Here is a 26,647-nt window from a genome sequence, read left to right on the forward strand (position 1 = left end):
GATATTATTAATTTTAAGAGAATAATTTAGCTGTAACTAATAAAAATGAAAGAAATATACTCTAGGAACTCTCGGGTACACCAGGACACTGTACATGAATGCCCAAAATAACACTGCTTATAACAGCAAATAGAGAATATTTCTCCATCAACTGAAGAAAGGATAAATTGCGGTATCATCTTAAAATACAACACAGCAGTGAAAATGAACTACCTTAGTCCTTGGGGATAAAAATGGATAAATCTCAAAAATACTGAGGGTACTGAGTGGGGGTGCCTGGGGGGCTCAGTGGGTTAAGTGTGCAACTCTTGGTTTTGGCTCAGGTCATGATCTCAGGGTCAAGAGATCGAGCCCAGTGTCGGGCTCCACACTCAGTGTGGAGTCCACTTGAGATTTTCACTCTCTCCCTCTCCTTCTGCCCCTCCCCTGCTCCCTCTCTCAAATAAATAAATAAATAGATCTTTTAAAAAAATATTGAGGGCAAAAAGAAAACTCTGAAGAATACATGTGGAACAAAATTATTTATGTAAGATTTGGAAGCAGGCTAAATAATACTATCTGTTACTCAAGGATGTATATGTAAATAATAAAAATGATAAGATTGGAGATAAAGGATCCCTCTGATAAGCTTATCACCAAAGGAGACAACACAAGGAGGATTTAACTACATGGATAAGATTTTGTTAAGAAAGCCAGCCAGTGACCACACCACTTTATATTACTCTTATTTTTAAAATATTTTTTTGTTCACTTGAGAGAGAGCAAGAGCACAAGCAGTGGGGGAAGGTCAGAGGGACAGGGAGAAGCAGACTCCATGCTGAGTAGGGAGCCTGACACAGGGCTCAACCCCAGGGTCCTGAGACCATGACCTGAGCCGAAGGCAGACATTTAACCAAGTGGGGCACCCAGGTGCCCCACATCTTACTTATTTTAAATACTAATTTCTGGGGGGTCCGTGGGTGGCTCAGTCAGTGGAACATGCGACTTAATCTCAGAGTTGTGAGTTCAAGCCCCAAACTGGGTATAGAGCCCACTTCAAAATTAATTAATTAATTATTAATAATTAAACTGATAAGAACAGATACTACACTTGAGCTTAGGCAAAAGGCCAAGAAACAATTAAAATATTAAATAATTTTTAAAAATCCAAACCAGAAGCTGATAATACTAAAAAAGTAAAATAAACTGGGGCACCTGGGTGGCTCAGTTGGTGAAGCCTCTGCCTTCAGCTTGGGTCATGATCCTGGGATCAAGCCCTGTATCAGGCTCCCTGGTCAGTGGGGAGTCTGTTTTTCTCTCTCCTTCTGCCCTGCACAATCTCTCTCTCAGTGTCAATCTCTCTAATAAATAAATAAAATCTTAAAACAAAAACAAAACCGGGATGCCTGGGTGGCTCAGCTATTGAGCATCTGCCTTTGGCTCACAGTGTGATCCGGGAGTCATGGGATCGAGTTCCATATGGGGCTACCTGCATGGAGCCTGCTTCTCCCTCTGCCTATGTGTCTGCCTCTCTTTCTGTGTCTCTCATGAATAAACAAATAAAATATTTTTTAAAAATGGGGGATCCCTGGGTGACTCAGCGGTTTAGCGCCTGTCTTTGACCCAAGGCGCGATCCTGGAGTCCCGGGATCGAGTCCTGCGTCGGGCTCCCGTCATGGAGCCTGCTTCTCCCTCTGCTTGTGTCTCTGCCTCTCTCTCTCTCTCTCTCTCTATATATATATATATATATATATATATCATGAATAAATAAATAAAATCTTTAAAAAATAATAAAAAACAAAAATAAAAACAAAAAACAACCAAACCATACTACAGTTCCTCTTTTGTTTGAACCCAACAGGGAGACAGCTGTTGATACCCAACAGTTTTTCCAGAATCATTTCCTAATATGGAATATTGTTAGGAACCATCTTTAAAGAACACCAAGTGCAACCCTACAGCTGGTGTCCCCTAGCCCTGAACCAAGGGCCCGGCGCCTCCCTGACACCTCAGCAACTCCTGATGCCATCAGCTCCAGCTTCAATGACCACAGCAGCACCCATGTGCTGGGTGTCCAGCACTTCCCGGGAAGACTGTGGCACATATTCCCATGGCCCTCGCAATGTAGGTGCGGAGCGCACTTTCTTATCACAGATGAAGTCCCGAGGTTCCAAGTGGACGGGCCTGTGGTGCTGCAGGGGTTCAGAGGGAGGGAGGGAGGGCAGGCAGCTGTGGCCAGGAGCTAGGAGCTCACTCACCTCTTTGCAGTGCTGTTCCCGCAGCAGGTCTCGGAGGGTGCGGTTGGTCTCTTCAAATGTGCTCAGCTTCTGCAGGAGAAGTTCCTTCTGCCTCGTCAAGGTGTTGATGTCCGTGCAGGTCATTTGTTTCTCCTGGAAGACAGCAAACAGTCTTACAGGATATAGGGGGAGAAGGGGAGAGACGGTGGGGTGGGGGAAGGGGGAGAAAGGAGGAGGCAGTGGAGGGAGGCCCCTCTTAAGAGGCACAGGTGCCAGGAAGCCAGGGTAAGAAACCCTGGGCCGTGTTAACAGGGCCAGAGCAGTCGAGGGCAGGCTTCCTGGAGGAGGTAGGACCTGGAAGGATGGGGGCAGGAGCTGGGTGGGCTGAGAGCAGCAAGTGGGGGAAGGGCTGGGGAGCTCTGTGTGGGCAAGTACAGTGAGGCAGGCTTCCTGGAGGAAGTGGAGGAGGACAACACCTGGTGGCCAATACTTGCAGGAATCAAACTGTGCCTGACACTTGCAGGAATCAAGACTTAAGCCTTGACTCACTATGATCCCAGGAGACCCATGATGAGGTCTCCTCAGACACCCTGGCCACTAGGGGTCATCCTCGAGGATCAGGCCCCAGAAGTGAGAGTGGGGGTGGGAGGCTGAGGAGTTCAGTGTGCCCTCCCCTGGCCCAGAGATGTCATAAAGTCAGCCTGATGACTGCGTAAAGACCCCTCCCCAGCTTGCAATTTGCCCACCCCCGGGCCCAGTCCCAGGCTGGGTGGTTCTGCCCACCACCTACCGTCTTCAGCTTCCCGATAGTATCCTTCAAAGCCATGACTTGCTTGGCAGCAGCAGCTCCATCCATTTCAGCCTCTACCAGCTTGGACATGAGGCACTCCTTCTCCTGCTGGAGGTGTTTCTTCTGAAGCCTGGGGCCAGAGAGAATAGTGCTCTGTGAGCTCTCCCAGGCCCCGGCCCACCCAGAGCTCTGAAGCTCGCCTCACAATGCCCTTCGAGGCTCATCTCCTGGTCAGGGAACAGTGGGGGAGGGGGAGGGATGGCTCCTAGAGGGCTACCTGGGCACCAGAGCAGGGCCTTCACCTCGGGTAACGTTATGCCATCCGTGGCCTTGCTGGCCTCTCGGCCACTAGCATTACCCCTGTCCCTTGCCATCGCCCCAGCCTCGTACCCATCACCTTCAGATCTGCTTTTGATCCATCTCATCTGCTCTTCACACTGGAGCGCAATCTGGCCCCACCACTCTTGGCTTTGAAAACCCTTCCCCGGCTGCTCAATGCAAACTTCACAAAGCGACCTCTGAGAGTGGCCCTTGCCAGCCTCCACGGCCCCCCTGCCCTCTGCCCACCCCTCTCCTGGCACTGGCCTGCTTTCCATCCTTCAGTCGCAAACTGCTTCCCTGGGACCTTCAAGGGAGATCCCTGAATGCCTCCTTCCCTGGGACTCCCAGCTATCTCCTGACCATCCTGCAGGGCTTTCCTTAAATGTCGCTTTTTCAAGAAAGGCTTCCCCACCCCCACTGTACCCTGTGGGGTCCTTGTCCCCTCCCCCGCAACACCCAGCGTAAATCACGAGCGCCAACAAGTAACTAGCTTGCGACGTTGAACGGCTGCGAGTCTGGGCCACGCTGTGACTGGGGGACAGTGCCTGGGCCTGCCTCCATTTCCAGAGCCTGGGACAGGGGCAGGCCAGTGGGAACATCCTCCGGGGCAGGGCCACCTTACATGGTGAAGTCCTTCTCCTCCTTGATGCGCTCGATGTTGTGCCTTAGCACTGTGTTCTCATGCTCAGTCTCGGCCAGCTCGTGGGCCACCTCCTCCAGCTCTTCCTTTCGCTCCTCCAGGAATCTTTTGGCCATCTGGCGCTCACCCTTCTGCATCTTGACCTGTGCAGGAGCACGCAGGCAGGGGCCACTGAGGGGAGGCTCCTCCTCTGCCGCATTGCTAGGTGCATTGCTTTGGACCAGATAAGGGCACCTCTGATTGACCAGATACATAGGTATTTAGGTCCTGTTGGGCACAATCGGAGTTAATCATCACAGAGATGAGGGGCAGACACCATTCATCTCATTTCCTTGTTACTGAGAAAACCGAGTACTGAGAGCCTAAGTGACTTGGGGCCAGAGCCAGGATACAAACCATGTTTCGGCTGGCACACCACAGGAGAGGGGTCACAAAAAGGCCTGCGTTCTGCGGGCTTTGGAGAAAAGTGCTGTGGCCAGGCAGCCAGCCCTAGGTTCTCCAGGTGGGCCTGGTAGCCCCAAATGCAGGGTGAGGAATTAAAGAAACAGGCCACATTAGCAGTCAAGACCTGGATTTCAAGCCAGCTCTGCCACACTCCCGGCTGGGGCCACGGACTTCCAGGTTGTTTCTAATACCATTGTTAGATCCTGTCCAAAGACACAGCCCGCTAACTGAGGACAAACTTTCTCCACCTCTTTAGGACTTTGTTCTCCTTCTAAACTATTATGTCAAATGGGAAACAGAGGTCCCAGTGTCCCAGCCACTTCATCTCCAAAATGGGGACAATACCACCACCAGTTTCATTTATTGTTGTGACATGTCAGACCAGGGCATCCATACAGAGCACCAGGAGGGGTCAGGCCAGGTCCGGGCTAGGTGCTCCCTGTAGAGGGAGCCCGGGTTGCCCAGGGTACCTCCTCAGAGGCATCTAAAGCCCCAGGAGGCTGCTGAGAAGGATGGGAGGACCCACAGGCGGCAGCCTGAAGGAAGCACTCCACCAGGAACTGAGCTGGGTGGTCCATCACATCCTCAGGGCACTAGCTATTCCAGCCCCCCACCTCCCTCACCTCAGACTTGAGACAACCAACCGCATTCATTAGACTGTCAATCTTCTTATCATAACGGTTCATTTTACAGTGACCCGAGTCGTCATCTTCTGTGGAGAGGTCACTTAACCGCATCACCGAGACCAGCTTTTCTGAAGATGGTGGCGTGATCTCCAGACAATGAGGTGGATTCTGATGCAGAGGAGGGAGAGACATGTGAATTCATGAGGCAAGGCCACAAGCTTTGGTTCCAGCATACCTGCTTGTCCGCTGGAGACAGGAAGAACTAAACCGCTGAGGGCCAACCACAGGGACCCAGGACGGACAGCACATCGGGCCCTCTTGATGAAATATTACCTTCCCCATCTCAAGATTCTCTACCAAGAAATAAGCCTGTATTTCAGTGTCAATTTTAAAATAAAGGATAGAACAGACGGGCAAAAGTAGTAATAATACCCCAAGTTGGCAAAGGTTTGGGCAATAGATATTTTCCTATACCAAGGGTAGAAGGGAAATGTGTCAAAAGTCTTTGAAATGAATATGAATGCATGACAGTGGATAGTTGAAAGTAACACAAATCTGCTATAAAAGGTATTTTAGGGACAAGTGGGTAAATTTGAACATGGAGCAGATATATAATAATAAAGTTTTTAGGACTAATCACTGTTATTTTGGTCATATAGAAAAATATTAGAAATAGGACGCCTGGGTGGCTCAGCAGTTGAGTGGTTGCCTTTGGCTCAGGGCATGATCCTGGGGTCCCAGGACTGAGTCCTGCATTGGACTCCCTGCGTGGAGCCTGCTTCTCCCTCTGCCTGTGTCTCTGCCTCTCTGTGTGTGTCTCTCATGAATAAATAAATAAATAATCTTAGGGGATCCCTGGGTGGCTCAGCGGTTTAGCGTCTGCCTTTGGCCCAGGGCGCGATCCTGGAGTCCCAGGATCGAGTCCCACGTCAGGCTCCCGGCATGGGCCTGCTTCTCCCTCCTCCTGTGTCTCTGCCTCTCTCTCTATGTCTATCATAAATAAATAAATATTTTTTTTAAATCTTAAAAAAATAGAAAAATATTAGAAATGCATCCTGAACAATTTAGGGATCAAAGGGTATGAGGTCTGGAATATATTTAAATATATCAACATAAAAATACATTTTTTAAATAAAATGCATGTGCTCCAATGAAAAGTTTATGGAAAGCTGTATAACACTTTGCTTGTAAGATTCCAGATAGAAAGTTAACACAGCCTGGGAGCCAGGGTTTCCATGGGTTTTTGATATGTTGAACATGACTCAGTCTATTCTGTTGCATTAAGTAATTGCTATTTCTCACTTTCCGTACAGTTCTGTGCTCCTTTTAAGCTTAAAAAACCTTCCAGTTTCCAGGGGAAGAAGAATAAAAGAAGTATTCAGTAAAAGAGTAACTCTCATGCCAAACAAGTAGGACATACAGGGTACGATTTTAAAACTGCATGTGCCCTTCGTCCTGGCAATTCTATTTCTACAGACTTATCAAGAATACCTACGAATATGAATGAATATTTAAAACCAAGGCAAGGATAGATACAGATGACAAGATAGTATTAGTTAAATACATCATAGTACAGGGTCATCTGGGTAGCTGTCAGTTAAGTGTCTACCTGGGCTCAGGTCATGATCCCAGGGTCCTGGGATCAAGTCCCACATTGGACACCCTGCTCAGTGGGGAGTTTGCTTCTCCCTTTTCCTCTGCCTCTCTCCCCTGCTCATGCTTGCTCTCTCTCAAATAAATAAAATCTTAAAAATAAATAAATACATCACAGTACAAATACACAATGGAATACTGCCTTAAAAAAATAACATGCAGTGTAAATATAGCCAAATATATTTTAAAAGAATATGATGAAAAATAAATAAATAAAATTTAAAAAGAATACAATAAGTAAAATATGATCCCATTGTTACAAAAATCAAAATAAGGAGTCTCTTCACAAGAAAAGATCAGGTAGGCTTCCACCTAGAAGTTCCAGAGCTCTTCTCAGAGTGATGGGATGACGGGTGTCTTTTACTTTCTTCCTTGTGGTTTGGATTTTCTAATTTTTCAACAGTAACTATACACTACTTTTTTAAGACAAAAAGTTTGCAATATTTAAAAGGATGATAATAGAACAAAATATAGTATGATGACAATATTTGAAAACCCAAAACTATGCATAGGAAAAAGTGTGACACTAAATATACCAAAATATTAGCAGTTTCAGGAGGGTGGTTCCCCTGGGGAGTGGCAATGATAGCCATCAGGGGAGCACTTGGGTAGCTCAGTGGTTGAGCGCCTGCCTCCCCAGAGGGGAGCTTCTGGGGAAGCTGGTGATGATGGGGTTTCTTAAGTGAGGTAGTAGTTACACAGGTGTATTCTGTTTATAAATATTCATCAATCGGGCAGCCCTGGTGGCGCAGCGGTTTAGCACCGCCTGCAGCTCAAGGTGTGATCCTGGAGACCGGGGATCAAGTCCCACATCAGGCTCCTTGCATAGCATGGAGCCTGCTTCTCCCTCTGCCTGTGTCTCTGCATCTCTCTCTCTCTCTGTGTCTCTCATGAATAAATAAAATCTTCTAAACAATAAATAAATAAATAAATAAATATTCATCAATCAAGCAATACACTTTTTATGTGTGTATTTTCCTAGCTTTTCATAAAAAGTTTTTGAAACTTAATAGCAGCCACATTAGAGTGGTAACGTTACAGGTGATGGTCTACTTGTCTGTATTTTCAACATTCCATAATAAAAATAGATCACTTTTATTTTTTTTTAAAGATTTTTTTATTTATTTATTCATGAGAGACAGAGAGAGAGAGAGAGAGAGAGAGGCAGAGACACAGGCAGAGGGAGAAGTAGGCTCCACGCAGGGAGCCTGACACGGGACTCGATCCCAGGTCTCCAGGATGGCCTTGGGCTGAAGGCAGCACTAAACCGCTGAGCCATCTGGGCTGCCCTAGATCACTTTTAATAATAGGGTAGAGAGGGGGATCCCTGGGTGGCTCAGCAGTTCAGTGCCTGCCTTTGGCCCAGGGCATGATCCTGGAGTCCCGGGATCGAGTCCCCCGTCGGGCTTCTAGTATGGAGCCTGCTTCTCCCTCCTCCTGTGTCTCTGCCTCTCTCTATGTATATCATGAATAAATAAATAAAATCTTTTAAAAATATAATAATAATAATAGGGTAGAGAAAAATCCCAGATCTCTTTTCTCCCCACGATGATCAATCTTCTATACCAGAAGGGGTTTTAAAAAATCAAACAAGAGGGATGCCTGAGTGGCTCGGAGGTTGGGCGGCTGCCTTTGGCTCAGGGCATGATCCCGGATTCCCGGGTTCGTGTCCCACATCAGGCTCACTGCATGGAGCCTGCTTCTCCTTCTGCCTGTGTCTCTGCCTCTCTCTTTCTGTGTCTCTCATGAACAAATAAATAAAAATCTTAAAAAAAAAAAAATCAGGGATCCCTGGGTGGCGCAGCGGTTTGGCGCCTGCCTTTGGCCCAGGGTGCGATCCTGGAGACCCGGGATCGAATCCCACGTCAGGCTCCCGGTGCATGGAGCCTGCTTCTCCCTCTGCCTGTGTCTCTGCCTCTCTCTCTCTCTCTCTCTGTGTGACTATCATAAATAAATTTAAAAAAAATTAAAAAATAAAATAAAAAATAAAAAATAAAAAATAAATCAAACAAGAATCTCCACATGTACATAGCAGCTTCTGGGGTCCATGTCCAGCTCACTCAATATTTCCTCCTTGTAGGGTCTCTCTCCCTTGTCCAAAATGGAAAGGGCCAGCGTAGCCTTTTCCCAGAAACATAAAACACCACTGAGAAGAGGGAAAGGCACTGGCTTAAGAGGGCAGAATGAAATACAGCTGCTATTTGAGAAATAAGTCACTTCTCTGGGCTCCTCCATTTCTAGAATTATGTGGCTCCAGGACTGAAAGTGGACATTGAGCTTTCCAAGGGGTACCACAGCTCCTAGCAACCTAGGTCAACAGGGACATCAATTTCCATAGTGGTATCTTCAATGTATACTTCAAAGCTACTAAGTCTTTTCTGTTTTTTTAAAAAGCATATTTTTTAAAGATTTTTTAATGTAATCTCTACCACTAATGTGGAGCGTGAATTTAAGACCCCAAGATCAAGAGTCACGCACTCCACCAACTGAGCCAGCCAAGTGCCCCTCAAAAGCATTTTTAATTGTATGCTTGCTTTAATGAAATTCAAGCAGACCATAAAAAAATAAATCATTAAAGCCCCCTACACCCTAGAAGTAATCACTACTTATTACTTCTTGTATATCTTTCCAGAAAGTGTTATGCATAAACAAACACATGTATATACACATAGATACAGATGTCCTTTTTATTTTATTTCTTTTTTCTTTTTTTGAAGTAATTTCTATGCCCAAACTCATAATAACTCCACGATTAAGAGTAGCATGCTCTTCAGACTATGCCAGCCAAATGCCCCACAGATGTTCTTTTTTGCACAAATAGGGCCAAACTCTACATGATGTGTGGCTCCGTGCTTCATTATCATATATAAATATCTACCTTTGGTTGTATAGATGTACATTGTATGGATGTATCATAATTCACCAGTACCCTCCTAATAAACATTTGGGTTTTTCCAGTTTTTCTCTCTTACAAATATCTTTATACATGATCCCTGTACTCTTCTGTGGTTTTTTAAGGATAATTTCCTAAGTATAAAACTACAGAATCAGGGATCCCTGGGCGGCGCAGCAGTTTAGCGCCTGCCTTTGGCTCAGGGCGCGATCCTGGAGACCCGGGATCGAATCCCACGTCGGGCTCCCGGTGCATGGAGCCTGCTTCTCCCTCTGCCTATGTCTCTGCCTCTCTCTCTCTCTGTGACTATCATAAATAAATAAAAATTAAAAAAAAAAAAAAAACTACAGAATCAGGGATCCCTGGGTGGCTCAGCAGTTTAGTAGTGTCTGCCTTTGGCCCAGGGCGTGATCCTGGGGTCCTGGGATTGGGTCCCGCATCAAACTCCCTGCATGGAGCCTGCTTCTCCCTCTGCCTGTGTCTCTGCCTTTCTCTCTCTCTCTGTGTCTCTCATGAATAAATAAAATCTTAAAAACAAACAAACAAAAAACACCCTACAGAATCAATTCCTACACATAAAATGATAGCATCCCTGGGTGCCTGGCTGGTTTGGTCAGGGAAACATATAACTTTTGATCTCAGGGGTTGTGTGCTCAAACCCCAAGTGGGGTATAGAGATGACTTGAACATTTAAAAATCTGAAAAAAAAAAATTTAAAAACAACTATAGCATCAATGTTTAGATAAATGCTCTAGAGCCATTAAATGGTTTCACCATCCTCTCCAGTCTAATAAGGTTTGCTGATTTTTCATATGCTTGCCAACAGGAGATACCAATGAGCTTTCCAATTACATTCATTCAACAAAAATTAGGGCTTATGTTTGTTTCCAAAATATAGCTGTTTTTTGGGCAGCTCGGGTGGCTCAGCAGTTTAGCATCACCTTTAGCCCAGGACGTGATCCTGGGAACCCGGGATCGAGTCCCACATCAGGCTCCCTGCACGGAGCCTGCTTCTCCCTCTGCCTGTGTCTCTGCCTCTCTCTCTCTCTCTCTCTCTCTGTCTCTCGTGAATAAATAAAATCATTTAAAAAATTAAATAAAAAAATAAAAAATAAAATACAGCTATTTTTCATTTACATTTCAGTGATTATTAGGGAGGTACATGTGAAAAATGGAAGACAGCATTTTAATTCCAATCTTTTATATGTATTTATATATATATATGTACGTGTATACACATATATATGTGTGTGTGTGTGTGTGTAGTACTGTGTCCGTACACACACACACACACACATACACACACACACACACACTGGTCAGAACACTTTTCACTTATTCCCTAGAATACCCCGTACTCCCTTTGTCTCTTAGGTAAAACTGGTAAATCAGGGAGTCACACTTGTGAAGTAGGACTTCAGAGTAATTTTATTTTTTATTTCTAATTTTAAAAGTAATCAACTATCGGCAAAAGACTGAATGTTTTGGAATGGACCAGGCATCATCATCTCAAAGCAGCCTCAGGTCCTTTTTACTTGTCCCGATAATGAGATCTTTGTCTAAAATGCAGCCAAAACGTCTTGTCTCATCGCTAAGGTTTCTCATTGTAATTGACTAGAAGGTAAGCCTAAGGAAGGTACACCTGCCAGTCTGTAGCTGTCACCCCAGCGCCTGGCAGCATCTGGCACAAGTCTCTAGAAACATAAGCTACAAGAATCACTGCATGGATGGATGGATGGATGGATAGACAAGCAAAACATGTTGAGGCATAGCTAAAAAAAAAAGGACAGTTATTCTCTTGGCACTTTGACTACTAATATGGAAGGCAAGAGATTAATTCCAAAAGTGGTTTTGATGACATCTCTTACAGGGACTACCTCAAAAGAGGTGGTGTTTTCTTAGATATGCACCTGGTCTATATCTGTTTGGTTACGCTTCAGATACTATCACAGTTACATGGGAAAAGACATGTGGCTCCGCACATACAGATCAGAGGCCAAGGGTACATCCTCTAGAATGAGGCCTCCCTCAGCCCTGACTCCAAATCTGCTACTTTCTCTAGGACTTCATCTCTCTGAACCTTGGTTTCCTCATCTGTCCGTGAGGAGAGCAAGAACCACCACATCACAGTGTTGTAAGGACTCAAAAACATTCGCGTACTTCCAGGGTTGAGTCAGACACTCAGTAAACAGGACCTACTGGGACGTCTCTAAGAGCTACAGCCGACCCTGAATCATACCGAGTTTGAGGCCTGCTAGAACCTGACCAGTCCGAGAAGAAAAGCCTGAACAAGAATGAGCCTACCTCCCACTTGCATCCCACATGCCGGGCGGATGATTTTCCAGGGGGCATCCAAGGTACCTTGGTTTTCACCCGGACACTCCGCCGCACATTCACGGTGTCCCCTTTCATTCCGCGCTTATGAGATTTCTGTGGAAAGGGACAAACCCAGGGTCACTTCCCCACACAGCTGGCCGTGGTCTCACTCCGGTGGCATCCACTTCCAACTCTGCAGGGGAGTCTCTTCTGACTAAGGCTACTGCTGCCATTTCTGGATGACAGTGCTGCCTGCCTTCCAACCAGGCAGCTGACCACTGAAAGCAAGTACATTTGTCTCCCAAACCTTTGGAGTTTGAAGCACGAGGAGGCCGTGCTGGGCAGTGTCACCCTGCTCCACAGCCTTCACCTCGCCCGACCGGCATGCTCCTACCTGGCTGTTGGTTGCTGATGGTTTCGGGAGTTTTTTTATGTGGACGTGGACGGGAGTGTTTTCATCCACATGAACATGTAAGGGGGGAGTTGAAGAGCGGTCCTTCATGGTTCGCTTCTGGCAGGCAGGGAAGGATAACACAAAAAAGGTTGATCTGTGGATGAGTAAACTGGCATGAAAAACAGAGCTCACAGCCTCTGGGGGCCACTGAAAGCCTAGCCACCAAGCGAGCAGGACAGCTACCAACTATGGGCATGCAGGCAGGAATCAAGGCAGCAGTGCCATTCAGCAGATGCCCGTAGAGATCCCAGCCGAAGACTACCTGGAAGATCTAGGTCTGCTCAAGAGAGGGGTCTGCAAGACCTGCGGGTTCCACCAAAGAGCCTGAACCCAAGCCCCAGGGTCCTCAGAGCTGACTCTCCTTCCCAGCCTGCTGGAAGGCATAGCTCCTCTGGAGATTTAGTGAGCACAGCTGGAAAGCAGAGGAATCCTTCTGCCCCAGAATCTGAGCTGGGCATGCAGATTAGCATAGGAGACACACAAAATGGTTAGAGTGCAGACTAAATCAGGCAGTAGGCAGGTAAAAGATGGGGAAAACGGACAGCTAAAGGAAGCACTGAGATAAGAAGGTTGTAGAGATTCAGAAGAGAGTACAAGCAGGGCAGAACCCCAGCTACACAGCCCTTGCCCACCATCTGCAACTATACCCTCCCCGTTCTTTTACTTTTATCGTCTTCTTTTTTTGGGAAAATGTGTTCTCAGGACTTCTGGAATTTGAAAGAATTAGGTTAAGACAACTTCCTCACACCCAGCAGCCGTACCGCAGGCAAAAAACAAAATAAAAACAAAACAAAAAAAAACAATCAGCAGGATATGCACGAAAGCACCTAGCAGAGCACTGGGCCACAGCGGTGCCAGCAGGGAAAGGCAACCCCTGGAAAAGGTGTACAAAAGCATTTCTGGTGGGGCCACAGACCGGAGGGCTGCTCCGTGTGCACGTCACCTACCGTCACAGTCACACTGGGTGCGCCACAAGGTGTCCTCAAGACCTTTTTCTGCGTGAGACTTGTTACTCCGTTCTTCCCACACGATGGAAACCTGCACCCAGGCACAAGAACCAGATTATAAGCAGAAAACTAGGGCTCTTCTATTTCTTAGATCTCCCGAAATTACACACAAGTTCACGGCTAGGAGAACCAGTCTGGAATCACTTGGCTCCCTTTACTGGGCCACCGAACACACATGGTGTGCCCAGCAGGGGGATGGAAACAGGGGGTGATGGGCATTCGCAGAGCTGGCCTCTTAACCTCTGCCGTCGCATCACACGTATTGTGACCTTTTGCTGAAAAGCCTAGCAGTCATCTGGTCTGTCAGGTGACAAAAAAGCAGGCAGCAGGGGAGCAACAGGCAAGGTATTAGTTTGGCCAAGTGTGAAAGTGCCCAGGACTGCACCTGGAGCAGAGGTGGCCCTGGAGAAATGCTCTGTGACAGACATAAAAAGAGCAGCAGGCCCAGGAACAAAGTCCCTATGACTCAAATTCATAAAATTAATAGTCAAATCTTCAAGTCAGATGATGGAAAGTTACTATGTCCCCAAATATTCTACTTGCTACCCTTTAAAATCCTGGGAAGCAGGGTTATTTTTGTTTTGGAGAGTTTTTTTTTTTTTTTTAAATACTATGTGTAATTCATCACATTCATACATAAATAGCCCCCATCACCAGATTTGCAAATACAGCAAAAGTTTAATCTCCAACGTTTGGCAGCAAAGCATCCAAGAATTCCATGATGGAAAGGGACTTGGAAAATTCATTTGATCCATCCCGCTACCTCCAGACACCCTCCAGATAGGACTTCACCCTCTCCACAAATCCTTAGGGGAGAATAACGCAACCTAAAAATGCAACCTAAATAAAAATGCTCGAGCACTTTCGCATGCATCCTGCTGTAGGTGTATCACACTTTGATGAAAAAATATATTTACTGCTCCCTACTCATCATTTTAGGTGAGGAATACCAAGTCTGAGTAGACAGGTTTTTTGTTTTTGTTCCCTGGCCCCTCACTTAAAAGCCAACAGATCTGGGAAATCTGTCTCCCCTTGTGGGCTTGCCATCAAATCACCTGGACTGCATTAACACCTTGTTAACTGCCACCTCCACCTCCTACATTGGGGTTATTTATTTACATGTAGCTTCCTTTCAAAAAGGACCTGGGGAGGGAGGGCTGGGATTGCCAGTGAAAACTTTCTTCCTCCTTCCCTTTAAAAAATGACTTCAACGTTTTGATCCAGACCTTCAATACACAGAATGGGGAACCTGAAATGAGAAGCCTCCAGAGAGCCTGGCCTGGGGGTCCCTGGCCACCTTTCCCTGCCCTTCTGCAGAGGCGCCCCCCACATTGGCAGTACCTGGGGGAGCCGCCTGAGGATGAGGCAGACATGGCTTAGGCATCAAAGCCGCAAAGGTGGGCAATTGGGTCAGCAGGCTCTGCTCAGGGGGACCCAGAGGGGCTTGTCAATGAGAATCTCAGGGGCCCGGCATCAAACGTCCTCTCTGAGGGGAGGAGGGTGGAAGCTTTGGGGGTGGCAGTTGGATGAAAACTTGGGAGGTGCTCCTCTACTGTCCAAGTCGCACAGCAACTGTCCTGCCAAAGTGGAGGGAGATAGGAGAGGCTGAGCGACATGCGGGCCGGGCCGGCGGGTTGGTGGCCGGTGGGTGGGTGGGGAGCACAGAGGGAGCTCCCCTCCCCGGGGAGGGCGGAGAGCGAACTTCGGGGGCAAGGACCACCACGCCCAGGCCCCGCCCAGGAGCGAAGGTGGGTGGGCCGCCAGAGGGAAAACCTGAGGTGCTGGCAGGCGAGCTTGGAGGGCGGGCACAGCTAGGCCCCCAAGTGGGCCCTAAAGGGCCGAACCCAGCGCAGGGAGCTGGAGGGATATTCGGGGCGGGGCCGGGGCAACAGTCTCCTAGGAGAGGGGCGTTCCCGGGAGAACAGAAACCCGGAGAGGACCAGGAGTATTTGAAGGCGGGAGGGGCGGCGGCTGCAAGGGGAAGGGGCGCGGCCGCAGCTGGGTACACTGGGTACCCCCGACCGCTGCGGGAAAATCCTCCCAGGCGCAGCAGCCGGCGGCCGCTGGGATCCAGGGTCCGAGCTGGAGCGGGTCGGCCGCGGGGTGGTGCGCGGGCGGGGGGCACCCCCCTCGCCCCGGTGAGGCCCCCGGACGGGTGATCCCGCTGCCCGGGTCGGCCGCGGGGTGGGGCAGCAACTGCCCGGCCGAGGGCCGCAGCGAGGGAGACGCGGCCGGGGCGACGCCCACCGGCGGGCGGGGGCCGCGGGGCCAGTCTGGTCGGCGGGGAGGAGGGACGACCACCCACCAGCGGGCAGGAGGAAGCCAGGTGCTGCCCATAGAGAGAGGGTGAGGCCCGGCCGGGGGGCGGCAGAGGAGTGAGTCGAGTCCGGCCGGAGGCCAGGTCAGGGGGAGGGGCCGGCCCGCCCGTTAGCCCGAGCAGGAGGAGGCCCGCGCCGGGGGGCGGGGCAGGGGCCACATTCCGACGGGAGCCGGACGAGCGCGCCCGGAGCTGGAGGCGGGGGCCGGGGGCGGCGGGGGCGGCGGGGGCCGGGGGCCGGGGCCGGCGGGGGCCGTGCCGCCCGTGGGGACCGGGCCCGCCGGTGGCCGCAGAGCGCCCGGAGCGCCCGGGGTCCCGCCTGCCGGCGGCCTCTCACCAGGAGCGACACGGCTGCGCCCAGAAACGTCTCCTTATGAAGTCGTTGAAGTCGGAGGCCGGGGTCGTGCCATGGAGACGCCGCGGCGGATGCAGTCCGGCTCCCGCGGCGACTCCTCCCCGCTTCCGCCTCCTTTTCCGACACCCGGTCGGCAGCTCGCCCATTGGCCAGTTCAAACCCCCCCGGGAGCCTCTCGGGTTTCGCCATTTAGGCCCGGCCCCCGGCGTCACAGAGACGCCCCGCCCCGCCCCGCCCGGAGCCCCGCCCACAGCCCCGCCCACGCCCAGGCCACGCGTCCCGTCGCCGTGGAGACGCGCGACGCCACCGGAGGGCCTGGCCTCGGCTCGCCCCGCCGTTCAAGGCCCCGCTGACCCTGCGCCATTTTTACCCGATCGTGGTTCTCCTCGAGTTCCCTAACTCGAAGGAGCGCTAAGACTCTATCCTGGGCCCGCTGATGCGTGTTAGGAACCTGGGTTTCAGGCGGGGGGACAAGGAACCCATGTGTGGCTGGAGCTACGCGCTGCTTCTGGAAATCCAGCCCTGCCGACACCTCACGCACACTCTCCCTCTTCCACAGCGCCTCCTTGTCCCGCCCCTCACCGCCCCCCAGCACCCCGGGTGCCGCCGTGGGTTACAGACCTACTTTGATGAGGTTCTCGCTGGGCCGCCATCTTCTCAACTATGCTTCTCTGTCGACCAATCAAGGGGGGCTGTCACGTGGCTGCTCCCCGCGCCGCCCTGGATTCTGGGCGCTTTTAACATCCTCAGGCCAACCTGGCCCCAATCCCTCGGCGTCCTCGTGTCCATGACCCTCCCCTGCGCCTCAGCCATGTACCCACAGGGCCACACAACTGGTCCACGTGAAATCTCAAATTCCAGCTTCCCACCCACTACCCCCTCCACATAGTGCCTGCTTTTCTGGCTTCGCTTTCATCGGCTAAGGCTCACCACATCCATTCCCCCGTGTTAGAGGGCCTTCCCCGTCCGTTCATTTTCTCCCTGAGGTTCTGCAAGGATGATACCCACACATCATTGCCTCCACCTTCACCTGAGCCCTCACCACCACTTAGAATTGTTCCACTTGTCCCTCCATCCGTCTCCCCAAGTGGCTTCTCCAGACCTCTGCCTCTTACCATATTCCAACTCTCCTTTTTCATAGAGAAAAAAAAAAAAAAAAAAAAGCCATCAAGTAGAATTCCCTCTACCTTCTCCCTAGTCACCCTCAGCTTTAACTTCTCCCATCCTTTAATTCTCCCTTCAAAGGAAGAGATATCCTTCTTGCTGCTCAAGGTAACCTTCTTGCTGCCACACCCAGGTTAAATACCTGCGGAAACATGTCTTGCTACTCCCAGCACAGAACTGATCATTTCTCAGTACTCCCACATCCATTGAACCAATATTAAGTTCCTACTATGTGCTAAACCCAGTTCCAGAGGCACTAGACCAACACACACTACCTAGTCTCTGAGGAGCCCACCGCAAATCTCTCTGACCTGACCAGATAACAGGGCTAAGGCTTTGCCCCACCCACCCACAAAGGATTTTGCCTATGTAGTTTTGTCCTCTCTTCACCATCTGAAGAGGGTCATTGCCTGCCAGTGCAGTTCTTTGGGGATTTTTGATGGAGAATGTGTGAATGGACAGAATTGAGAGGTCAACACACACACACACACACACACACACACACACACACACATAGTGCTGGGTGACAGGAAGAAGCAGGAAAAGTTCTTCAGAAAATAGGAGAGGGTGAGGTGGCCGAAGGGACACTTGCAGTGTGTGGAAGATATGGGATGGAGAAGAAAAGGGGACTATTTTAAAGGATCGCAGTGGTCTGGGTATCTATCCCTTGAGAAATGCAAGAAAAGAACTTGAGTTATTTTGATATTATTTTGGATTGCTGGATGATATCTTCTGAATGCAAACCACTTTGAGCCTGGCTAGGATTGGCCGCTTTTTTAAAAGAGCAATGCCCAGCACTGACAAGAACATTGGGGAAAAAGCAGTCTCACTGTTGCTGGTAGGATTAAAAATTGATGTAATCTGGGGCGCCTGGGTGTCTCAGCCAGTTAGGCATCTGTCTTGGGCTCAGGTCATGATCCCAGGATCTTGGGATCGAGCCCTACATGTGGCTCCCTGCTCTGCAGAGAACTGCTCCCTCTCCCTCTTCAGCTCCCCCTACTTATACACTCTCTCTCAAATAAAATCTTTTTTAAAAAATTGATGTATGGGATGCCTGGGTGGCTCAGCGGTTAAGTATCTGCCTTCAGCCCACGGCGTGATCCTGGAGTCCCAGGATTGAGTCCCACATTAGGCTCCCTGCATAGAGCCTGCTTCTCCCTCTGCCTGTGTCTCTGCCTCTGTGTGTGTGTGTCTCATGAATAAATAAATAAAATCTTTAAAATTTTTTGAGATAATCTTTTGACAGAACAACTGGACATTATATTTTGATAAATCTTTGGGATGCCTGGGTGGCTTAGCAGTGGAGCATCTGCTCAGCTCAGGGCATGATCCTGGGATGTGGGATCGAGTCCCACATCAGCCTCATTGTGGGGAGCCTGCTTCTCCCTCTTCCTATGTCTCTGCCTCTCTCTGTCTCTCATGAATAAATAAAATGTTAAAAAAAAAAAGAATCTTAGAAAATAATGAAAAAACACATAAATAGAAAAGAAAATCTTAAAGACCAATAACTTCTTAGACCAGTTGTTTATATATATGTGGGTATGTGTATATATAATTTTTTTAAAGATTTTATTTTGAAGCAATCTCTACACTCAATGTGTAAGAGTAAAGCTCAAAGTCACAATCCTCCCCCCCAAAAAATAAAATAAAAAATTCACGACCCCAAGATCAAGAGTCATGTGCTGTACCAACTGAACCATCAGGCTCCCCTAGGAATGAATTTTAACATAAGGAAGTAGGCAAATATTTAGACATTAAAGAGGAATTTCCTTTCAGCCTTTTTTCCCCCTCAGTTGTCTTTAGACTGACCCCTCCTTACCTTCTCAAGAGGTTGAGAAACTCAGGGAAAGGCGAAAGAGGTGTCCCTTGGGCTTGCTTGTAGCCCAGGCAAAAAAAAAAGGGCTCCTCATGGCTCAGGAAGTCTTATTGGGGTTGGAGCAAGAGCCAATTAGTAATACACAATATGCATTTGTACAGTGCACACCCTATGTATATTATTTCTCTCTAGAGGCTGGTGCAAGGATGAGTAGCACAGTGCAGTTACAAATAGAGTAGTCAGAAGAAAACAATCAGTGGTTCCTTTGACATCAGTCTCAGCAACATTTTTCTCAATATGTCTCCCAAGCAGGGGAAACACAGGTAAAAATTAACTCTTGGAACTACTCCAAAATAAAAAAGCTTTTGCACAGTGGAAAACAAAAGAGAGAGAGAGAGAGAGAGAGAAGACACTAACAACAACAACAAAAAAAGACAAACTAGGGGATCCCTGGGTGGCTCAGAGGTTTAGCGCCTGCCTTCGGCCCAGGGCGTGATCCTGGAGTCCCAGGATTGAGTCCCACATCAGGCTCCCTGTGAGGAGCCTTGCTTCTCCCTCTGCCTATGTCTCTGCCTCTTTCTGTCTCTGTCTTTCATGAATAAATAAATAAATCTTAAAAAAAAAAAAGACAAACTCTGAATGTGAAAAGATATTTGCAAATGATATACCCAATGAGGGGTTAATATCCAAAAATATAAAGAACTCATACCATTCAACACCAAAAAATCAAAATAAGTGAATTAAAAGATAGGCAGAGGATCTAAATAGACATTTTCCCAAAGAAGACATACATATGGCCCACAAACACATGAAAAGATGCTCAACATCACTCATCATCAGGGAAATGTAAATTAAAATATTAGTGAGGGGTGCCTGGGTGGCTCATCGCTCGGCACCCAGTGCAGTCAGCTTGGGATTTTCTCCCTCTGCCCTTCCTACCACCACCCTACCTTGCCCACCTTGACTCACAATAAACAAACAAACAAACAAACAAAATCTCAAAACCTCAATGAGATGTCACATATGTCAGGACGTAGTTACCAAAAAGACAAGAAATAAGTGTTGGTGAGGGTGTGAGAAAAAAGGAAACTTCATACACTGTTCCTGGGAAAGTAAATTGGTGCAGCCACTATAGAAAACAGTGTAGAGGTTCCTTAAAAAATTAAAAATAGGGGCCCATGGTTGGCTCAATTGGTAAAGCATGCAGCTCTTAATCTCAGGGTTGTAATTTTAAGCCCTATATTGTGGGTAATTACTTAAAATCTTTTGGGACACTTGGGTGGCTCAGTGATTGAGCATCTACCTTTGGCTCAGGTCATGATCCTGGAATCCCGAGATCGAGTCCCACATCAGGCTCCCTGCGTGGAGCCTGCTTCTCTCCCTGCCTGTGTCTCTGCCTCTCTCTCTGTCTCTTGAATAAATAAAAATCTTAAAAACAAAACAAAACAAAAAAAAAAAACACCCTAATCTCTATACCTAACATGGGGCTTGAACATACAACCCCAAGATCAAGATTTGCATGCTCTACTGACAGAGCCAGCCAGGCATCCCGATAATGTGTAAGAATTTTTGCAAAGCAATATGTTTATTGTCAGGAAAAAATTAACAGATTACAAACTTGCTGAAGATAATCATGAGGTATTGGCAGAAAAAACAGGTTGAGGTTGTAAACTGTAAAGTGCAAGGCTTGTGCAAGTGTTTGGGAGGCTGGGGAGAAATCTATCTAGAAATTCATAGGGAAGGGGTACCTGGGTGGCTCAGTGGTTGAGCATCTCAGGTCGTGACCCCACATCAGGTTCCCAGCAGGGAGCCTGCTTTTCCTTCTGCTTATGTCTCTGCCTCTCTCTGTGCATCTCTCATGAATAAATGAATAAAATCTTTAAAAAAAGAAAGATTAGGGCCCGGCGCGGGAGGGAGCGCAGCACCGCGGGCAGCGAGCGAGATGCAGCTCCGAGGCTTCCTCCTCCTCGCCCTCCCCACCCTGCTGGCGCTCCCCGCCGCGGTGGCCAAAAAGAAAGACAAAGTGACAAAGGGCGGCCCCGGGGAGCGAGTGCGCGGAGTGGACCTGGGGGCCCTGCACCCCCAGCAGCAAGGACTGCGGCGTGGGTTTCCGCGAGGGTACCCGCGGGGCCCAGACCCAGCGCATCCGGTGCCGGGTGCCTTGCAACTGAAGAAGGAGTTCGGAGCGGACTGCAAGTACGAGTTTGAGAACTGGGGGGCGTGTGACAGGGGCTCGGGCACCAAAGCCCGCCAAGGCACCCTCAAGAAGGCGCGGTACAATGCCCAGTGCCAGGAGACCATCCGCGCGACCAAGCCCTGCACCCCCAAGACCAAAGCCAAGGCCAAAGCCAAGAAAGGGAAGGGAAAGGACTAGCAGCCAGGTCTGGATGCCCAGGAGCCCGGGGCCGGTGCCCTCCCTCCCGCAGGCCCAGGATCTAACTACCAGTGCCTTTTGTCTCCTCCTTAGCTTTATCAATCATACCCTGCTTCTTCCCTTTCATTCCTCCACCAGCACCCCCACGTGTCCCCGACGGGGAGGGACAGGGGATTGTGGACAGCTTGAGCCTCCTGCCCCAGAGGGATGTGATTCCAGGTACCCCCTTTTGTTCTTCCCCACAAAGATGCCATTACTAAGAAATAAATAAACTGTCGATTTTTGTTTTTCCCAATAAAAGCTTTTCCTTTAATATAAAAAAAAAAGAAGAAAGATTAGATAGATAGATAGATGATAGATAGATAGATAGATAGATAGATAGATAGATAGATAGATAGATAAATTCTTAGAGAAGGAGTGCTGGGTGGCTCAGTCAGTTAAGTATCTGCCTTTGGCTCAGGTCACCATCTCAGAATCCTAGGATCAAGTCCCATGTCCATCAGGCTCCTTGCTCAGGAGGGAGTCTGCTTCTCCCTCCCCCTGTACCTCTCCCTCCTGCTTGTGCGCTCTCTCTCAAATAAACAAGTAAAATCTTTTAAAAAATGAAATTCATAGAGGATCCCTGGGTGTCTCAGTGGTTTCATGCCTGCCTTTGGCCCAGGGCCAATCCTGGAGTCCCGGGATCAAGTCCCAGGATCGAGTCCCGCGATCGAGTCCCATGTCGGGCTCCAGGCATGGAGCCTGCTTCTCCTTCTGCCTGTGTCTCTGTCTCTCTCTCTCTATGTCTATCATAAATAAATAAAAAAAAAAATAAATCTTTTTTAAAAAATGAAATTCATAGAGAAAAGAATGCAAGTTTCTGGTAGAGGGTGTTTCTTAGGTCCCTCTTGTATATTCTCTGTGGTACTTTTGAAAAAAATTCTAATTGTGAACTGTATTTTCAAAAGGGGATATGTGATGCATATCTGTTTGCTAAGGCTGCTATAACAAAATACAACAAACTGAGTGACCTGAACAACAGAAATGTACTGTCTGACAATTTTGAGGCGAGACATCTGAGATCTGTAAGGCACAGCTCCCTCTAAAGGCACTAGGGAAGGATCTGTCCTGAGCCTCTCTGCTGGCTTCTGGTAGGTTCCTCGGTAGCAGAACTCCCATCCAGATGGGACATTCTCCCTGTGTGCATGTCTGGAGCCAACTTTCCCCTTTTTAGGACACCAGTTATACTGAATTAGAGGCCTACTCTACTCTGATATGACCTATCTTTACTACTTATATGTATAATGACCCTATTTCCAAATAAGGTCATATTCTGGGGGGCTAGGAGTTCGGACTTCAACATATGAACTTTTGGGGGACACAATTCAACCCATAACAGAGTGCTCATATTCAGTTTAAAGATGTAATAAAAAAATTAAAATAAAAAAAATAAAGATGTAATAATAGGGGCACCTGGGTGGCTCAGTGGTTGAGTGTCTGTCTTTGGCTCAGGTCATGATCCTGGGGTCCTGGAATCGAGTCCCACTTCAGGCTCCCTGCATGGAGTCTGCTTCTCCCTCTGCCTGTGTCTTCACCTCTCTCTCTCTCTCTGTGTCCCTCACGAATAAATAAATAAATAATATTTTTTATTTTATTTTTATTTTATTTTAATTTTTTTAAGGTTTATTTATTTATGATAGACAGAGAGAGAGAGAGAGGCCAAGAGGAGGGAGAAGCAGGCTCCATGCAGGGAGCCCAACATGGGACTTGATCCCAGGACTCCAGGATTGCGCCCTGGGCTGAAGGCAGGCGCTAAACCGCTGAGCCACCCAGGGATCCCTAAAATATTTTTTAAAAAGTGTAATAAAATAGAGATTAATGGAGCTATCACTCAGCCTAGGAAATAAGAAATAAGGGGACACCTGACTGGCTCAGTCCGTAGGGTGTGTGACTCTTGATCTCAGGGTTGTGAGTTTGAGCCCCGTGCTGGATATAGAGATTACTTCAAAATAAAATGAAAAAATAAAATCTTTTTAAAAAGAAGAGATTGGGGGCACCTGGGTGGCTCAGTGGTTGAGCATCAGCCTTCCGCTCAGGGCGTGATCCCAAAGTCTGAGGATCAAGTCCCACATCAGGCTCCCCTCAGGGAGTCTGCTTCTCCCTCTGCCGATGTCTCTGCCTCTCTCTATGTCTCTCATGAGTAAATAAATAAAATCTTTAAAAAAAAAAAAAAAGGAAAGATTAAAAAATTTTTTAGGGGCATCTAGCTGGCTCAGTCAGTAGAGCTTGTGACTCTTGATCTCAGGGTTGTGAGTTTTTGTTTTTTTTTTTTTTTAGGGTTGTGAGTTTGAGCTCCATGTTGAGTGTAGAGATTACTTCAAAATAAAATAGAATCTTAAAAAAAAAAAAAGAAGATATTAAATTTTTTTCAGGGGTGCCCAGCTGGCTCAGTCAGTAGAGCATGTGACTGATTTTTGATATCAGGGTCATGAGTTCAAGGCCCACGTTGTGCGTGGAGCCTACTTAAACATTTTTTTTTCTTGGGCAGCCCAGGTGGCTCAGCGGTTTAGCGCCGCCTTCTGCCCAGGGCGTGATCCTGGAGTCCCAGGTTAGAGTCCCGCGTCGTGCTCCCTGCAAGGAGCCTGCATCTCCCTCTGCCTGTGTCTCTGCCTCTCTATCACTCTCTCTCTCTGTCATGAATAAATAAATAAAATCTAAAAAAAGAGTCGCTTTAAACAAATTTTTTTTCTTTTTTTTAAATTTTTTTTTTTTTTTTTTTTTTTTATTTATGATAGTCACAGAGAGAGAGAGGCAGAGACATAGGCAGAGGGAGAAGCAGGCTCCATGCACCGGGAGCCCGACGTGGGATTTGATCCCGGGTCTCCAGGATCGTGCCCTGGGCCAAAGGCAGGCGCCAAACCGCTGCGCCACCCAGGGATCCCCCAAATTTTTTTTCTTAAAACCAGAATACACTATCTCAAAATGTTAACACTGACAATTTTATTTTCCTCGTTCTGTTTTGCCAAATTTCAGCAATGAGTGTGGGATTCTGTTGTTAGTTAGAAAGAAGCACAGGTAGAGGAGGAGCTAGCCAGCAGTTCCAGCTCTGAGCCCCAATCTTGTGAGCAGCTAACAGCAGAGTGATGCCCCTCAGTACCCCTGCCCCACCCCCTGGCTCAGGCTCCAGCCTCTCCATTTGCCCAAGGGCCTGATTATCTGTTTTTCCCATCCAGGAACACCTCCTCCAGGGCCCTGATGCAACTGCCCCAGCACTTCCCTGGGGAGAAGGAATCTGGGCTCCAGAGTGGGCCTGGCTTTTTCTTTCAAGTTGTGGATGGAACTGGTAAAGAAAATTTTTCCAGGCCTTAGCAAGGCTTGGCTCCTATTAGACCCTTTGTGCAGACCCTCCCTGGCCCTGGGCGTTTGAGACTGGATGGACTCTGCACTCACTGAGAGTCCTGGCTCTGCAGCTGCCCAAACCAGTGGTTCCCAACATGGGGTCCCCGCATCTACAACATCAGCACCACCAGGGAACTTGGTAGAGGTGCAAATCTTTAGACCTCACCCTGGACCTACTGAGCCAGAAACCCTGGGATGGGGCTCAGCAACCTGTGTTTTAGCAAGTTCTCCAGATGATTCAGACGTACTTGAAAGTTTGGGACCATCCAAACTTTAGTCCCCAGGCCATCAGGGAGGGGCCTTGGAGGGCAAATCTAGTCATGCCTAGTTTTACAGAGGAGAAAACTGAAGGATTTTACTGCAAGGAGAAGCACTTGGCTCACGTGGCACAATTAAGTGATAGAGGTGAAACTGGAAGTTAGATTATCTGTTTCCAGGGCGACCCACTCCCTTCTGACTCAGGCAGACCTCCCAAGTCCACCCTTATCCACTCTGTCACTGTCTGGAGGGTCACTGTGATGCCAGCAACCATCAGCTCAGTGTTCCCTCTGTGCCAGGCAGCAAGCTCACCTGCAGGAGAGAGCTCAGTGAAGCCTAACAATGTCCAGTCAGCTTGGCATCAGTGCTGACCCCATTTTACAGAGCAGAAAACTGAGGCTAGAGAAGGCTCAGGACACTTGCCCAAGGTCATAGAAAGGACAGAGACAACTCAAACCAGCTTTCTCTGCCCGGGGTGGGGGGGTGTCCATGCTGGGGCTAGCAGAAGCACCAGGGCTTGCAGAGACTGCCACCATCCAGGGAGGGCTCTCTTCCTTAGCATCTACAAGTCAGCTGAGAAACCAGAAGGGAGACAGAAATCCTCCTTGAATAGGCAAAACAGTTGGGAAACAGCCAATGCCCCAAAGCTACTGCCATTTACTCAGAGGAAAGCCCCTTGTCTCTTGGTTTGCAAACAAATGTACCAACTTTGGGGGGTGGGCAGAGCAAATTAGAAGCCGTCCACAAGAGGGAGGTGCCGGAGACATGGTTCCTGCCCACCGGCCCCCATCCTCACTCTCTTCCTTTCTCTGTTACCAGTGTGTCTCCCAAGCAGGGGAGGTGCCTCAGGCGAGGCTTCCCAACTGGGCACACAAAGAAACCCAGAGTATTTGCGCAGCATCTGATTAACCGGGAGAGTATTGGGAGATACTTGGAAGACTTGATGAAAACTTTCTAACACCTGCTTCCTAATACATTAGGATTAGAAACCATAGTGTAACATATTAGGGAAGGTATTAAAGTTCAGATTTGTATAAAACCTCCAAATAAAACATTATACCCATTATAAAGCAGACACAAGAGGCCACATACTACATGAGTCCAACTGTTGGACAGTTTGAAGCAACACAGCCATGAGGACAGAAAACGGATCTGTGGTTTCCAGGGGCTGGTGTGGGGGAATTCGTGGAATATGTTCCATATCGTCATTGTTGCAGTGGTGACAGGGCTGTTTACGTTTGTCAAAAATCATCAAAGTCCAGGCGCCTGGGTGGCTCAGAGGTTGAGCGGCTGCCTTAGGCTCAGGGCATGATCCTGGGTGGGGAATGGAGTCCTGCATAGGGCTCCCTGCAGGGAGCTTGCTTCTTTCTCCCTCTGCCTGTATCTCTGCCTCTCTCCCTCCCTCTCTCTCTCTCTCTCTCTCTCTCTGTGTGTGTCTCTCATGAATAAATAAATAAATCTTTAAAAAAGAATCATCAGGGATCCCTGGGTGGCGCAGCGGTTTAGCGCCTGCCTTTGGCCCAGGGCGCGATCCTGGAGACCCGGGATCGAATCCCACATCGGGCTCCTGGTGCATGGAGCCTGCTTCTCCCTTTGCCTATGTCTCTGCCTCTCTCTCTCTCTCT

The 26,647-nt window shown here is 48.4% G+C and overlaps 2 protein-coding genes and 1 pseudogene across 22 annotated transcripts in view; 1 reads left to right on the plus strand and 2 right to left on the minus strand.

The window, feature by feature from the left end:
* The window catches only part of ODF2 (outer dense fiber of sperm tails 2), a 35,871-nt gene extending 19,098 nt beyond the window's left edge, over window positions 1-16,773 (minus strand). Inside the window, exons 1-9 of one of the 21 annotated variants that reach the window (XM_038549179.1) lie at window positions 16,654-16,676; window positions 14,702-14,937; window positions 13,301-13,391; window positions 12,294-12,410; window positions 11,888-12,013; window positions 5,035-5,205; window positions 3,950-4,110; window positions 3,007-3,136; window positions 2,238-2,369 (exon numbers count right to left, since the gene is read on the minus strand). In XM_038549179.1, coding sequence (XP_038405107.1) covers window positions 2,238-2,369; window positions 3,007-3,136; window positions 3,950-4,110; window positions 5,035-5,205; window positions 11,888-12,013; window positions 12,294-12,410; window positions 13,301-13,391; window positions 14,702-14,733 — 960 coding nt within the window. In that variant the 5' untranslated portion in view covers window positions 14,734-14,937; window positions 16,654-16,676. Of the gene's footprint in view, window positions 1-2,237; window positions 2,370-3,006; window positions 3,137-3,949; window positions 4,111-5,034; window positions 5,206-11,887; window positions 12,014-12,293; window positions 12,448-13,300; window positions 13,392-14,701; window positions 14,938-15,133; window positions 15,153-15,665; window positions 15,769-16,014; window positions 16,194-16,653 lie in introns of those variants that run through there. The other 20 variants (XM_038549177.1, XM_038549178.1, XM_038549180.1 and 17 more) reach the window with 20 other exon arrangements.
* Window positions 1,017-1,120, minus strand: LOC119873510 (annotated as a pseudogene).
* Window positions 16,774-20,954: 4,181 nt separating the features above from the next.
* On the plus strand, window positions 20,955-21,527 carry LOC491316 (midkine). Its single transcript, XM_038546177.1, is given in 3 exon segments — window positions 20,955-21,050; window positions 21,052-21,178; window positions 21,181-21,527. Coding segments are annotated over 3 exon segments (429 nt in total). The 3' UTR covers window positions 21,387-21,527.
* The last annotated feature ends 5,120 nt before the right edge of the window (window positions 21,528-26,647 follow it).

This window comes from Canis lupus, chromosome 9 (assembly GCF_011100685.1).
Source record: "Canis lupus familiaris isolate Mischka breed German Shepherd chromosome 9, alternate assembly UU_Cfam_GSD_1.0, whole genome shotgun sequence".
NCBI lineage: Eukaryota > Metazoa > Chordata > Mammalia > Carnivora > Canidae > Canis > Canis lupus.